The following is a 14,682-nucleotide window of genomic DNA, read 5'->3' on the forward strand; positions in this document are numbered from 1 at the left end:
ATAAGCAAAAAGACTGATTAGGTTCCTTTTGCATCCACGTTTTGTGGCATGCACTTAACTGTATATACAGTACATCAACTGAAAAATAAATGCTAAGCCTGATTCTACATAAGAGGTGATTAATTTCCTTATTGTTTTCCATAACAAGATAAGTATCAGTTGTGGGTAGACAGCAATTCTTATTGAGAAAACCACAGGGGAAGAGAGAGGTAACACATATCCACAGGTGTTTGAACTTCCAAGTTGTGATCTTTGATTTCTTTCAAAATATTTTTAAAAAATACTAAATAAATTATGAGATTTCTCAAAGGTGCCCCTGTCTTTGGGATAGGTTCTAGATGCCGAATATTTATAAACCTATAGATATAGATGAACTATGTTCCAATAGTATAGAATATGAGTAAAGAATGCTAATATTCTTTGTTATCAAAATATTTAATAGAACATATTTCAGTGGTACACTAGAAGTTTGCATACAGAATATTTTGTCAATGAAAACAAGTAAATAAAAGAAGAATAAAAATGTTTTATACTGTAACTGCAGATTCGGGAAATGGACATTAAAGCACTTTCCATGCAATTTTAATGAAACCATTGATTTTATATTCACTATCCAAAAATTGTAGTGTCAGATACATTAGCAATACATAAGAGAGACATTATAATATCATATGTCGATACAAGAAAGTTTACTTATATATTCAGAGTCATTAGCAAAACTAAAACATTGTTGAATCAGCCATCTTCGATTCTCTTGCAGAAGATGTTCAAAAAAGGGAAATAAGTGGAATCAAGAAATTACAAAGCAATCAGCTGGATGTTAATACCTGGGAAAATCCTAGAAAATATAATCAAGTAGCAGATTTGTGAGAACCTAGAAACGAACAAGATGATTAATAGAAGCCAGCATCGGTTTGTTAACAACAGATTGTGCCAAACCAACCTATTGCCTTCTTTAATAAAGTGACTAAATTTATATATCAAGGAAATGATGTGGATATAGTATACTTGGACTTCAGTAAGGCATTTGACAAAGTAGACCACTCCCTACTTCTTGTAAGATAGAGCAATGTGGAATAGACAGTACCACCACCAGATGGATTTGCAGTTGGCTGACCAACCACACTCAACATGTAGCCCTCAATGGAAATATATCTACATGGATGGAAGCATGCAGTGGAGTGGTCAAGGTTCTGTCTTGGCCCCAGCGCTCTTCAACATCTCCATAAATTATCTAGATGAAGATATAGAAGGAGAGCACATCAATTTTGCAGAGAACATCAAGTTGGGGGAAATTGCTAATACTTTGGAAAATAGACTCAAGATTCAAAAGGATCTTGACAGACCAGAGAATGGACCCTATCCGATAAGATGCAGTTAAGTGGTGAGAAAAGTAAGATCCTACACTTAGGTAGAAAAACCATATGCATAAGTATAGAATAGGCAGTATCTGGCTCAGCAGTAGTAACTGAGGGGGATCTAGGTGTCCTACTGGACCACCATTTAAGTATGTCAGCAGTGTGTTGCAGCTACCAAAAAAGCCAATGCAGTCCTAGGCTGTATCAACAAAGGGATAACATCAAGATCATGAGAAATGATAGTACTGCTCTATACTGCATTAATGAGGCCACACCTGGAATATTATGTTCAATTCTACCCTCCATGACACAAAAACAATGCTGAAACCCTAGCAAGACTGCAGAGAAGAGCAACAAAGACGATAAGAGGTCTGAAGACTAAACCATATGATGAATGGTTAACTAGATATGTGTAGCCTAAGGAAGAGAAGGGCTAGGGGGTGACATGACAGCTGTCTTCCAATACTTGAGAGGAAGTCACAGAGACGAGGGGGTTGTCTTAGTCTGCAAAGCACCTGAGGACAGGACAAGAAGTAACAGGTGGAATTACTGAGAAATTTCCTGACAGAGCAATTAACCAATGGAACAGCTTGCCTCCTGGAGTTGTAGCTGCTCTATTGCTGGAGGCTTTCAACAAAAGATTGGGCATTCATTTGTCTGGGATGGTATAAGGAGTCTTGCCTTGGGTAGAGGATTGGACTAGAAGACCTCCGGGCCCTATAATTCTAGGAGAGATATTGTGCTAAAGTTGATGATTTGATTATGACCAGGGTTGTAGTGATTTGTATCACAGAATCAATGTATTTTTTATTTTGAAATTTTGTTATTAATCACAAGTTTAGGACAGAAAGTAACTTTATAGCAATGTTTATTATACATTTATACAATAGAGAGAGAACATGTTTCTATTTCAATATTCCCTTTACTATTTTATGTCTATTTCATATGTAAACGTTTTATTATTGTCAGTTCCCTTGAATTGCTAGAATATATTTCTTAAATAATCAGTTTTTGAGAAAAGACATTCTGTTGGAGTCAGATTTTATGAATGAAGTTCAACTTAATCCCTCCTTCATTTCAGTTCAGTGAGTAGTATGTCACAATTTTTCAAAGTAATGCAGGTTTGCTTTTATTGGACAAAATAGTGAGTATGCAATGAGATCCATTTTCCCTAATGAACTACCAATAGATCAGTAACCGTCAAGCATTCTGAAATCTATTGTGACATGACACACACAAACTCACACCCCTGATCTATTTCTTAGCAATCTTTCTCGATCCTCTCCAACCCTAAAGCAGTGACACAGTACATCACAATCAACCTAAAAAAACAGATAAGGCAGACTGTGTAAAATAAACATAAAAAGAATAGATATTAAAACAAAACTGGGGTCAAACAGAGAAAAGCCATATTTAAAAGGCTTGGGCAAATAAACATTTACCTAAAGCAAAAAGAGCATTAAAGAAGCACAATGTTCTGCTTCCCAAAAGGACTTATTGTGGAAGTCCTTGGCAGTTTTGTAAATCCACAGAAGAAAGACCTCAAAAAGCACACCAACAATTAAATTGCTGCTTGTATCTCTTCTAGACATCTAATATCATTCAGGGTACTAGTGGCCAAGACATCAGGCTAGAAGCCAGGAAGTTGTGAGTTCTAGTTCTGCCTTAGCACAAAGCCAGCTGCCTTGAAGGTGGGCGCTCGCATCCACCCACCCCAAACTCACATCTATGTATGTGTGGTTCGTTGATATTTTCCCGGAAGCAATTTCCTTTAAAAGCATGGCATCACATTCAAAATTCATGCCTTGCCTAACAAAAACAACCCCCGAAGCATGTCGTCGGATTCCAAGGGCAAATCACCAAAGGGTCATTAAAGGGCAACCCCGCCTCTGTCAAATGGATGCAGCCCCGTCTCGGTGGTGCGAGGAAGGCGGGGGGGGGGGAAAGCAATCGTTTTAATTCTCTGCAATGTCTTTGCTAAGCTGGGAAACGTTAGGACTCTCTCTTGACACCCCCCCCCCTTGTCCGGGGCTCTGAGTTCCGGCTCCGAGTCCTACCTATGGTGTCTCCCTACCCCGCCGGGTAACCTCGAGGGAGGCCGCCCGCTTGAGAGGATGGCTGAGCGGCAGCCCCGGCTGGGCGGACGGCGAGGGAACTGAGCGAGCGGGGGCGGTCCCTTCCTGTCAAAACTTTTCTCGCGCCGGTCCCCTCGGATTGCGCTGGGCTGCTGCTCCAGCGAGGCGCTGCACCTGCTGCGTAAGAAGGCGCCAAGCGCGCCCAGACTCCTCCGGACCGCGAGAAGAAGGGAGCGGCCAGGAGCGGGAAGAAGTGGCTGGGCTCGCCGGAGGCGATGGAAGAGAAAGAGGGGAGCCCTGAAGCCAAAGCGGCTGCTGCTTCGCCTCGCAGGTTGCCGCTTCCCACCGAGGCCGCACCCAGAGGCCGCACCCAGAGCGACCTCTCCGCTTTCCGGACCTTTAGGAAAAGCCCCCTGCTCCGAGCGCCGCTCTCAGGGTCAGGTAGGGCTGAGGCTGGGAGTGGGTTGGTGGGTTTCACCGGAGAATGCTCTTTTTTTGTTTTTGTTTTGCGGGGGATCAGAGGTGGGCTGCGGAACTCCTGGCCGTCGCGAGAGGGCAGCAAAGAGTTTTTTAGGCGTTCCGGATTTTGCAGCTCCCACCTGCTAACTCTTAACTTTCACTTAACTTTCACAGTTGTAGGTGCTTCATGGGGGGGGGGGAGTTAACAAGAGACTGGAGAGCCACCTGTCTGAAATGGTATAGGTATAGAGTCTCCTGCTTGTGCAGGGGGTTGGACTAGAAGACCTCCAAGGTCCCTTCCAGCTCTATTCTGATTGATTGATTGATTGGGTTTCTTGGCTTTTCCTTGCTACTTGGCATGCAGAAATTCAATGGGTACCCTGCAGTTATGTATGAAAAAATGGCATCTGCTGAATGGGTTTGTTGTTCACTGATTTTAGTCTCCAGATTAATCCTTTTACTAGCCATGGGACAGAGTCTATCCAGCAGTTTGGCTCTAAGTTCTGTTGGTTGTATTATTCCTTTCTCTTTTAAGAGAAAATGTATAACACTCGTTGAATAAATGTGTAGCGGAAGATTATAGATGGCTTTTCCCCCCCTCATTTATTTAGTGGCTGCTGTAGGATCTTTGCAGGTGCCTTAAAGCTTTTTTACATGAAACGGAGACACTATTTATTATTATTAAATTATTATTAAATATTTTGTTCCATTTATTAAGGTTGCATTCAAGAAGCAATATTTTATGTGATGTGCAGTGACAGGAAAGAGCTCTACTTGTTGAACCATTTGTAAGTTGTACAGCTGTTGAACTTAGTGGTTAACAGGTTAGATTAAAAATAGCAAAACTAATTGGTAGACTCAGGATTCCCTAAATACAAATTAATATCTTAAATCAACTAAATGCACTCTGTTAAGAACTGGAACATGTCTAGCAAATCAGATAGCAAACTGATGTAATTATATGGATGAGTGTGAAGTGAAGAACAACATAGTTACTGGTCAAACTTGAATGGATAACAAAGATGTGATTTTTTTTGATTTTTTTTTTTTTACGTTTGCTTTGGTTTAAATCTTGGGCATCTGCTAAATTAATGGATTCTGTAATAGGCCATGGGCATGACAACTGTTAAAAAAATCTGACATGCCCACATTCTATTTAATTGTTTTAATAATACTGACCTATTTATAGTGGTGCGGAAGAGACCTTTTAAATTTAAATATAATATTTTGAATCCTTAGGAGAGGTAGAATGATTATTGCTTTACGTAATATTGTTAACATGCTGAGAAAACTTAAGAACAAATTTCAAACTTTTCTATTGTGAACAATAGTTTAACTTTGATGGGAATGATAGAGGAAAAGAGGTGGGCCCAAGACCTACTTCAAATAGGACTGGACTATTGGACATTCTTTATTTATACAACCTGAACGCGCAGTGTCTGTTTCCAGAAACATGGCTAGAGATATGTGGCTATATCCTACTTCTGTATCTGTCTATATTTTCTTTGGGGGGGGGGCACAAGGAGTGAACTGGAGCAATTTTAAAAAGACCAAAATCTTTGTACAAGGTTATTATTTGCTTCCATTTGTCCTTCTTAGCTTTTAAAAACAATCACTACAATACACATTAAATAAATAATAATAATAATTCTCCACATGCCTCCCACATATGAAGGCTGGGTGCAAAACTGGAGATAACTGCTAGATGGAAGACACACCTTAGTTTTTTTATTGTCTCTTGCTAGTATCTAATGACCAGCTAATAGCCCTATTACACACAGGAGAGATAAAATTTGAGGTTTGTTCATTTATTTTCATTATAGGATAGTACCTTTATTTGTTACTGAAGCCAATATAATGCCACTACCCCCAACAACAGCAACCCTCTAAGATAGGTAGGATTAAGACAGAGATAACAGGCCCAGTATCATCCTGACAACTTCTAAGGGCTGAGCTTCCTGTAAAATTGTGTAGTTTTGTTTTGTGTAATTGTGCAAAGTTGGATAAAATTACAACTTTGCAATTATATCTCTTCCTAACTGATTTTGTTAAACATCTGCATACAGACCCATGCTTTGGAGAAAGACTGCTGGCTGAATAGGATTGGAGAAGCACTTTCACACAATTTTGTTAGTCCTTTTTTTCTGTTTTTAAAGCATCCTATTCTGTTTTGGTTTCAATTCAGATTGCAGCAGTACTTAAGAAAGAGCCCTTACTTACTGCCCCCAGAAAGGTTACCTCGTGAATTTTCCGAAGCTTGTGTTTGTGTCATGGGTTTTTCTTGCATTTCTGAACTCTGATATTCTCAGAAGGAAAGTTACTTTTTATAGACATTAATGGGAGACTTCCTTTCCTCTTTATTTATATCTGAAACAAAAAGATGAAAGGGGGGGTTAAAATAAGTAATTGGGAGCATGTATGTGTCATAAGCCTTAATTGCTTTGCTCCAGTGAGTTCAGCAGTGCAGGAAAAAGTTTAGGAAAGAAAAAAGGAGAGCTGATACAGATTGACATTGCCTTGGACCGGAAAAGGGAGTAGATCAAGTGGATAAGGATAGTCTGATAAATGCAATCATACACCAATTTTGAAAAAAAAGATACTTTAAAACTAGTATATTGTATACAGTAACAATAAAAATAATGCAGATAAGAAACAATTTTTAATAAGAGGAAATTTCTACTTAGTAAGTCATGTTTTTAAAGAGGAAATTAAGGTAAGAAATAGTATTGGGAAATCATAAAAGATAAGTTTTAACAAGGTCTCTTTAAATCACATGAAAAATCACAGCTAATTTGGATAAAAGAGTGGAGGATTTATTTCTCATACATTGTTTTCCTCCATTTAATTCAATTTAGACCAGTAGTTCTCAACTTTTTTAATGCCGCGACCCCCAACCGGTTGTAAGTCGAGGACTAAACCGGTCGTAAGTCAAGGACTAAACCGGTCGTAAGTCGAGGACTACCCAACCGGTTGTAAGTCGAGGACTTTCCCTGCCCGGGAGCGCCATGCATGCGTGGTGCCACCCCCTGTGCCAGTTGAGGCATAGCTGGCAAGCGGCAGAGACGGAGCAGGCCGACCACCGTCTGGGCCGCAGGCTGGCCCAGCCCAAGGGAGGTAAGGCACAGCCTTGCTTGGCGACCTCCGTGAAATGGTCGATTGACCCCAAATGGGGTCACGACCCATAGGTTGAGAACCGTTGATTTAGACACTGCCCAACTCCAAACTGATTTGGGTTTGTGCAATACATAAACCACAATGTGGTATATTTGATTTTTGCTTAGTGTGATTTGTGCAAACCCCACACATTACAGTTGAATCAATATTTCAAACAGTTCACACTGTTAAACCATGTTCAATGAAGCATGGTTAAAGGTCTGGTTTATAATTATGTGTGAATGCAGCTACTAAAGCTTTTAGTAAATAACCAATTCCAATTCAGTAATGTCTACCTCTTTTATATGGGTTAGAATTGTGAGATTAAAGTAGAAATAAAGCACTACTTGAGAGCAGCACCACAATTATAGTTCACTTTCAACTGAAAACATTTGCGTTGTATATATAGTCTAGGAAGCTCCCCCTTCCCAGAATAAAATATTCTGCAGAATATTAAAAGAGGCAGAATAGAATGTTTCCCCTAAAGGAGAAGAAGAGAGAAAAATCTCCTTAACAAAGGCGGAAAGCAGCCCCAGTCCTTCTGCTGTAGGAAAACAGCCTCAAGCAGAAGCCTGAAGAGCCTAGACCAGGGGTAGGCAACCTTGGCTCTTTTATGACTTGTGGACTTCAACTCCCAGAATTCCTGGGAGTTGAAGTCCACAATCTTATTTTAGACTATAGGGATGGATATTTTGTATCCATTCAGAAAGCTGGGCCACTCTATTCATAAACAAAGGGCAGCCAAAAGCTCCAAATAAGCAGCGCACTAGGCAAGGAGCCGAAACTGACAAGATTAGGCAAACAAAACAGCTGTCACTGTTGTTTCTGGCTACCAAATAAACAGAGACCTCCTTCCCTACTGCAGCCTGCCTTCAGTTCATTTCTCCTGCATCTTTCTCCCAGCTTAGAATAAGAACCGGACCAGATTTTACTTCCAACAATAGTTTATTTATTAAATTTTTATACTGCATTATTCAGTTATAATGACGATATATATTTCCATCTCTCCAAAAAATAGGCATGCTGTATTCTAATAATAATAAGCCAATATTTTATGGTACAATATTTATTAGACTTTTTTACCTGGAACTGCTGTGCAAGAGAAATGTGACCTTCCTTCCACAATGACATCATATTATTGGGGGAATCTATTGACTGTAATCTTCACTAGTACGCGTAGAACTAAGAAACACATCAATTGCTGCAAGAAACTGTTAATGGTAAAATTCTAGTTAGAGATACAATATGCTTTAAAAGCTATTCTGGCAATGATTCACAGACTCCATCTGTCTATCATTCTGTATAATCTATGCATCTCTAAACAGATAATTGTTATTTCCCGCATAGAAAACAATATCCTGCCATCTGTCTATAAAGTTCTGCTAGGATGTAGACTTCATTAAGTAGACTAGCCAATTAAATGATTGGCTTTATATTGATATTGTCTAGATGGTTTTCTGTACAAAATGACAATGATAATCCTATTTGTGCTGTTCTAGGTATAGATTCCATTATGTAGAGGAAATAAATATACAGGAATGGGATGATATGACTGGAAATCAAGATCTGATAGTCCTATTGACAAACCCAAAACTGAAAAATTCAGGATAGAAACAAGAACTCAAGGAAAACATTCCATCAAGTTGTTACGCCATTTATTTGGGTACTTATCCAATCTATACTATACTTAAAAATAGATCAGAAGTCCACATGTAAATCCATATTTGGATTGAATTTGATTCTGGTATGTAGAATAATTTATAATATAGAAATAGAAAGCTATGAAGATTTTACTTTTACCCCAAATATTAATCTTTTCTATAACTCAAGGATTTTTTTTATTTAAAAAACAAAATGCCATTCAATGTTATACTCATGTAACTACTTCAATCTTATTTTAGTAAACAATGGGGAAGAGTGGGAAGACAATTGTCTTTCGATTTTTCACAACTGACAGACATTTTACCAATCCATCATAATACTTGATGATGCCTGAGATTTTATATAGGGGATGAGATTATGGTATGCAGGTAGGAGAGCTTTAAGGTTTCTATTGATGTCAAAACATGCTTATGTATTATGTTAATCTTATATCTAACCTTGTTTATAAATCCACTGTAAAGCTTCCATACTGGAAACTTGTAATAGTTTTTGATACTCCAGCTGATATTTATGGACAGTTGAAATCAATATGTGCAGAGACTTTGCTGGATGGTGAGAAAAATTGAAACTTCTGTGACAGAATACATCCAAATATGTAGAGTTATAAAACCTTGCAGAAAAGCTTTAATTCTGCTATCTATCAACTTGTCTTAAGTTCTGCAACTTGCTTTATTGCTAGTGGTTCTAAAGAGAACAGCCAAGTAATATAATATAATTTGTCTGAGATTCAGAACTGCTCTTTTATTAGAATTTGTATTGAAAAAATTATTTGGAATATAGTGGGCAGAAAAATGGAGTATCTCTTTCTATTGTTAATATACAACAGAGGCAATATAAACTAGTGAAAAAAGCAAAAATGCATTTGAAAATAATTATTTTAAAATATGTAGTGCTCTCTTCAAACCGGAAGTTGCTCTGCCATTATTAGATAACATATTGCATCAATACCTAGTCAGCATGGCATATGTAAAGTATAAGTAAACAAATTGGAGAAAACAAATTCAGTACCCCATAATTGGACAAGTATATTAATGATAAACCAATTATATCAAGTTGCACTATTGTATTTAATCCCTATGTTATTGGCCTTACGTAGATTCAAAGATATATTTTATATTTTAGAAAATGTTTAATCAGTTTTAAAAATTCAATTTTGATAGCAGAATATATTCTTTAAATGCAACATTTTTTGCTTCTTTGTGGATATATCACAAAGCTTCTTGTTCAACCACATAATAAATTTCTACCTAAAATTGTATCTAACTGCAAAACAACTTCAAGTAAGAAGGACAGAACAAGAACCACTGAACTTTTTATTGACTTTATATGTAAATTCTGTCTAACTGCTCCCAGAGCATATTTGCAATTTCCTGTCAAGAAATGACTGGGCTCAGGAAGTACTGCTTTCAAAATTGAGGGTTTATTCTCTTTTGATCTCCATTTTGTCTATTTTATCCTAGACATTGTAGGAAGGGAACTGTATTATGGCTGCAGAAAATCAGAAAGAGTCTAGTAATAGCTTTTCAGACTAATAACATTTCTTTAAAGGCCTTTTCTGAACTGTAGCTCATATCACAGATGCATGGTAAGATTGAACTGATATAGGGTTTACATTGAGCTGGGCAGGTGGTGGCGAAGAAACAATGGCTATGAAGATTCAGTTACTATACTCATGATTCAGATAAGTATCTCCTCAAGTAACAAATTAAAACACCTTTGTGGTTGTTAAAATCTTCTAGATGGCCTGAAACCTTTTAATGTGAGTTGTGCAGTTTCTCAAGTCTATAGTACTGGTGTAGTTTGGTTCTTCTGAAACTATCTTGAGACTTAAAACCGGTGTCCTGGAAAGTATCCTGTTCCATTTCAAGTCAGAGGCACCGTTTAAGGCACTTCCAGGTTGAAGGGATTAGCCAGTGATATCACTGTTGCCCAGGGGATACCCTGGAAGCTACTTTCATGTCCCCATCAAGGAGCTGGAGCAAGTGACAAGAGCTCACTCCACCATGCAGCAGCACTCGGGTCTTTAATGGTGGCTTATAACCTTCAACCCAGTGTCCTAGCTATATGAGCCACCACGCTCCTCCCTGGAAGGTTAAAAGGCTCTAATAATACTTTGTCCTTGCTTTGAGTCCTGATACTAAATTTGTATCCATTAGTTTTTTTGTGCAAAGTTTGTCTCCTTTGTCCTGTGTAGAATCTAGAGCAGGGATAGTCAACCTTGGCTCTTTTATGACTCGTGGACTTCAATTCCCAGAATTCCTGAGCCAGCTTAGCTGGGAGGTAAGTAAAAGAAAAGCATGTGAAAAGCTACCTGTAATTTTGTGTGTGGAATTATTGGGGTCTACAATAGTTCTGTTGATATAAACGTAGGAGCAAGTAAACATTGGGTTTATTGTGGAATGAGTAGTATCATATTCTATAGTTTATTGTTGCTTGTGAGAATCTGATGTTTCCTCACATTTTTCAATAATACTTTTAAGATATCTGTATTTCAGATAAAGAGATATTATAATGGCTGCTGCTAGTGCCAAATCTCTGAAGAGAAACTATAGAATAAAGACCTAAATTATATACGAAAATACTATAATATAGTTATGAAAAAAGATTGCTGTGCAGAATTGGCTCACTAGATGGGGCATTTGCCACACTTATTGGTAAAGTGTTTTTACTGTAATACCAAATGCCAGCTTGAATTTTTAATTTCTCAAAGAGGACTTTTTAACTAAAATGGATATTCCTAAAGAAGAGATGTAATGCTGGACAGTTGTACATCCAAATATAAACTAAAAAATGAGTTGGAACTTGTAACATTTAAAGTTTAACATATTAAACTTTTTAGCAAACATTTTGCAGTTTTTAATACTAATATGCCTTTTGAATAAGCATCTGGATGTTCAGAACTTTCTGAGAAAAAAATATGGTGCATTTTGATATGAGATACATGTCTAAAAGATTCATAAAGTTAGTTTATCATCCAAAGCCAACTACTGTTGTTGTTGTTACAAATATATTTTACCTCTTTGGATTCATTCATAGGTTATTACAGTAAGTTGAATAGGACATATACTTCAAGTCTGCAACAGTACTGATGCAGGTTAATCTATGAAAAAATCTATTTTGCATATTTGGTATATCTATGGACAGCGAATGAGGAACAACACACACTGTCTGTGGTTGTTGCTCATGCAGTAGCCCCATTTTGCTCTACAATGATTTTCCACAATCCCCTCAAGATGAGATATCCAGCAGGCTGGCAATACTAAGGACACATCCCAGCCAAAAAATCTGAACCCAGATTTGAATAATCCTTCTCCAGTACAGGAGATGGAGAATCCACCAATGGGTTTTCTCTGTCTGCCTGCTCTTGAGACCATGTAGCCAAACTTGACATGCCCCCTCTTGCTAAGAGACCCAGTCTTAACTTGGTCACAGCTCTTGAAGACAAATCAGGTTTGGCTCTCAACAGATAGCAGGTTAGAAATCCATTGGTGAATTCTCCTTTCCTCTAAATTGACTAATATTAATTGGAATCCTCCCTTAATTTGTAAATTCTAAATTGGAATACTCCCTTAAAATTTTCCTTAGCACTGAGATCAGTGCTACCTTAAATTACTGAATTGGGGAGTGGGAGGTAGGGGGAGGCTTCTGCAGCTCTCCGCTTCTTATTTTCCCTAGGGCTCTGGGGAAATATTCTGGCAGGCTTGCCTTAGATTTCCCTCATTCTCCCCGTTTCTGCAAACCGGACAGAATCTCGTGCTGCAGGCTTGAGATTCTTAGGTGAATTCGGGGCCTCCGGATCTTCACCGGCAGCTGGGAACACCCGCGGATGCCATTTTGGTTGCCGTCGGAGGCAACAAAACCTAAACAAGCTGTTTTTCTTCCCTGCCGTTCGGAGGCTGCCTTACTGAATTCACTTTCGGCGCAGCGCTTAGCGCTGCCATAGCGTTCGTCCCCAGCACCGGTAATGTTCTCCCCGAAGCCTCTGGTGCCGTTCCAAATGGAGGGCAGGTTGCGGCCGCCATTTTGGGGCCGCCGCCCAGGAAACGAAGTGAAAAAAAGCACCTTCCTTTTCTCACTCGTTTGGGGCCTTCCCCTGATTCTTGGGTTAGGCCTTTGGGGTTTTAGGGCCAGGGTCCTTTGGCCCCACCACAGCCTGTTAATTTAATAGCATTTTCACAGACCCACCACGGCTGCCATTTTGAAACACCACGCGGTCATCCAACTAGGCCACATTGGAGCCCTGCACCAGTGACTGCCTGCAGGCCTCATCACTTTACTATAGTAAGGGTTTTGTTGGCAGATTGGGCCAAATTCTTAGAGACCAGAGTCTCAAACCACACAAGTCAGTTATTACAATTCCCACATTGACCAGTCGCCATTTTGAACCTGATCCTTCCTTGCCAGGCCCTGTCTCAGGCCCTCTGCACCCTTCATTGGGAGTTTTTGTCTTTTCTGGTGCACCTTGATGGCTACCTAAGGCCTCCAGGCGGAGCCCAGAATGGGTCCCCAACCGTGCCTTCGGCATCTGACTCAATTGCCGTGACCAAAGTCCAGATAGATTCTTTTCTGGTCAGGTGGTCAGGGGAGCAGTCTTGTTACTTGTTCCAATTTCGCTTCCACCAACTGCTTGCCTGCCAGAGCTTCATCTCAGTTTCCCTGAGACTGCTCAATCAGGATGGAGGACTCAACGATGCCTCAACCCATGAGCACTGCCTCCCCATCCTCCAGTTACGGCTGCCATAAATCCTCTAATCAGGAGGTGGCAGGCAAACCCAAATCTAAGGCTAAGACCACACTCAAGAAGCCTTCCAAGTTGGCGGAAAAGCAAGCCAGGCACCAGGCTCTGGAGAAGTTCTCCAGAGCGCAGAGACAGGCCAGATTGGAGACGGATCAAATGGCGGTCCCTGAATTTGACCTTCCCTTAGGCCCTTCAACTTCAGCTCAAGGCGTGTGGTCCCTCACAGGGATGCCTGTCATGCTCAGCTCTCCTTCCACATTGGTTCAACACACAACAACAGCTCCAGCTTCAGCCCCAGAGGCCACCTTCACTCCTATGGCTGCAGGACTCAGGGGACCAGACATTAGAGACATTTTCTCTGATGGCTGCCTTGAGGCCTTTCTATCCAAGGTCATGGACCGAGCTCTAGCAGAACGGTCCTTCCATCCACCTGATCAGAGGGCTTCCACATCAGCCATGCCACCTTATGTTCCTCCTACGGGGCTCCCTATACTTCAGGAGCCCACATCTCCCGCACACTCCTCCATTAGCGGCTACTCTTCCCCGCAAGGTGAGGAGCAGCCAGACTTTAATCTGCCAGAGGAGGAGGAACTTTCCCCTGAGCCCTCCCCTTTGGGGGGCCTGTTCAATCCAGCCCTGTTTCTTACCCTACTTTGCAAGGCCACATCAACGGCAAACATAGGGTCCGATCAGTTCCCTCAGCCGCAGGCAACATCGGATTCCAGCCCAAATCCGATATTTTTTGAAACGGAAGCCCAACATCACGTCCTGTGCCCCTCTATTTTTCTTAAAAGGATCAAAAAACAATGGGTCTCCCCTTCCTCCTTCCCTTCTGTAAGCGGGACTGACAAAAAGATATTTAGCACCTCCACAGACCTCACTGATGCATTGGAGGTCCCCAAGGTAGATGAAGCCTGGACTCCTCTGGTATCCCAGACTGCTGTCGCTGGGGACATATCGGAGGCACTCAAAGCGGACGACAGAAAATGGGATCAAACTTTCCAGAAGACCCATCAATCAGCAGCATGGGCAATTAAAACGGCCACTTGTGCATCCTTTTTTGTCCGGACTACACTTTTATGGCTTTGTCAGCTTCAGGCCAGAGTCCCTGCTGAGGACATTCGGACCCCACCAGGACCTAAGCAAAATGGTGGCGGCCACTGAATATGCTGCGGATGCAACGCTTCAGTCGGCCAACTTTGCATCTAGGTCTCTAGCATCCAACGTCACAGCCAGA

General features: G+C 40.4%; 1 protein-coding gene across 2 annotated transcripts in view; it reads left to right on the forward strand.

Moving 5' to 3' along the window:
• Positions 1 to 3,409: 3,409 nt before the first annotated feature.
• Positions 3,410 to 14,682, forward strand: part of PHACTR2 (phosphatase and actin regulator 2) — a 128,795-nt gene continuing 117,522 nt past the window's right edge. The window contains exon 1 of one of the 2 annotated variants that reach the window (XM_039346829.1): positions 3,410 to 3,874. In XM_039346829.1, coding sequence (XP_039202763.1) covers positions 3,709 to 3,874 — 166 coding nt within the window. In that variant the 5' untranslated portion in view covers positions 3,410 to 3,708. The remainder of the gene's footprint in view (positions 3,875 to 14,682) is intronic. The other variant, XM_039346832.1, reaches the window with a different exon arrangement.

Source organism: Crotalus tigris, unplaced genomic scaffold (assembly GCF_016545835.1).
Source record: "Crotalus tigris isolate CLP2741 ecotype Arizona unplaced genomic scaffold, ASM1654583v1 scf7180000018030.5226217, whole genome shotgun sequence".
Lineage (NCBI taxonomy): Eukaryota > Metazoa > Chordata > Lepidosauria > Squamata > Viperidae > Crotalus > Crotalus tigris.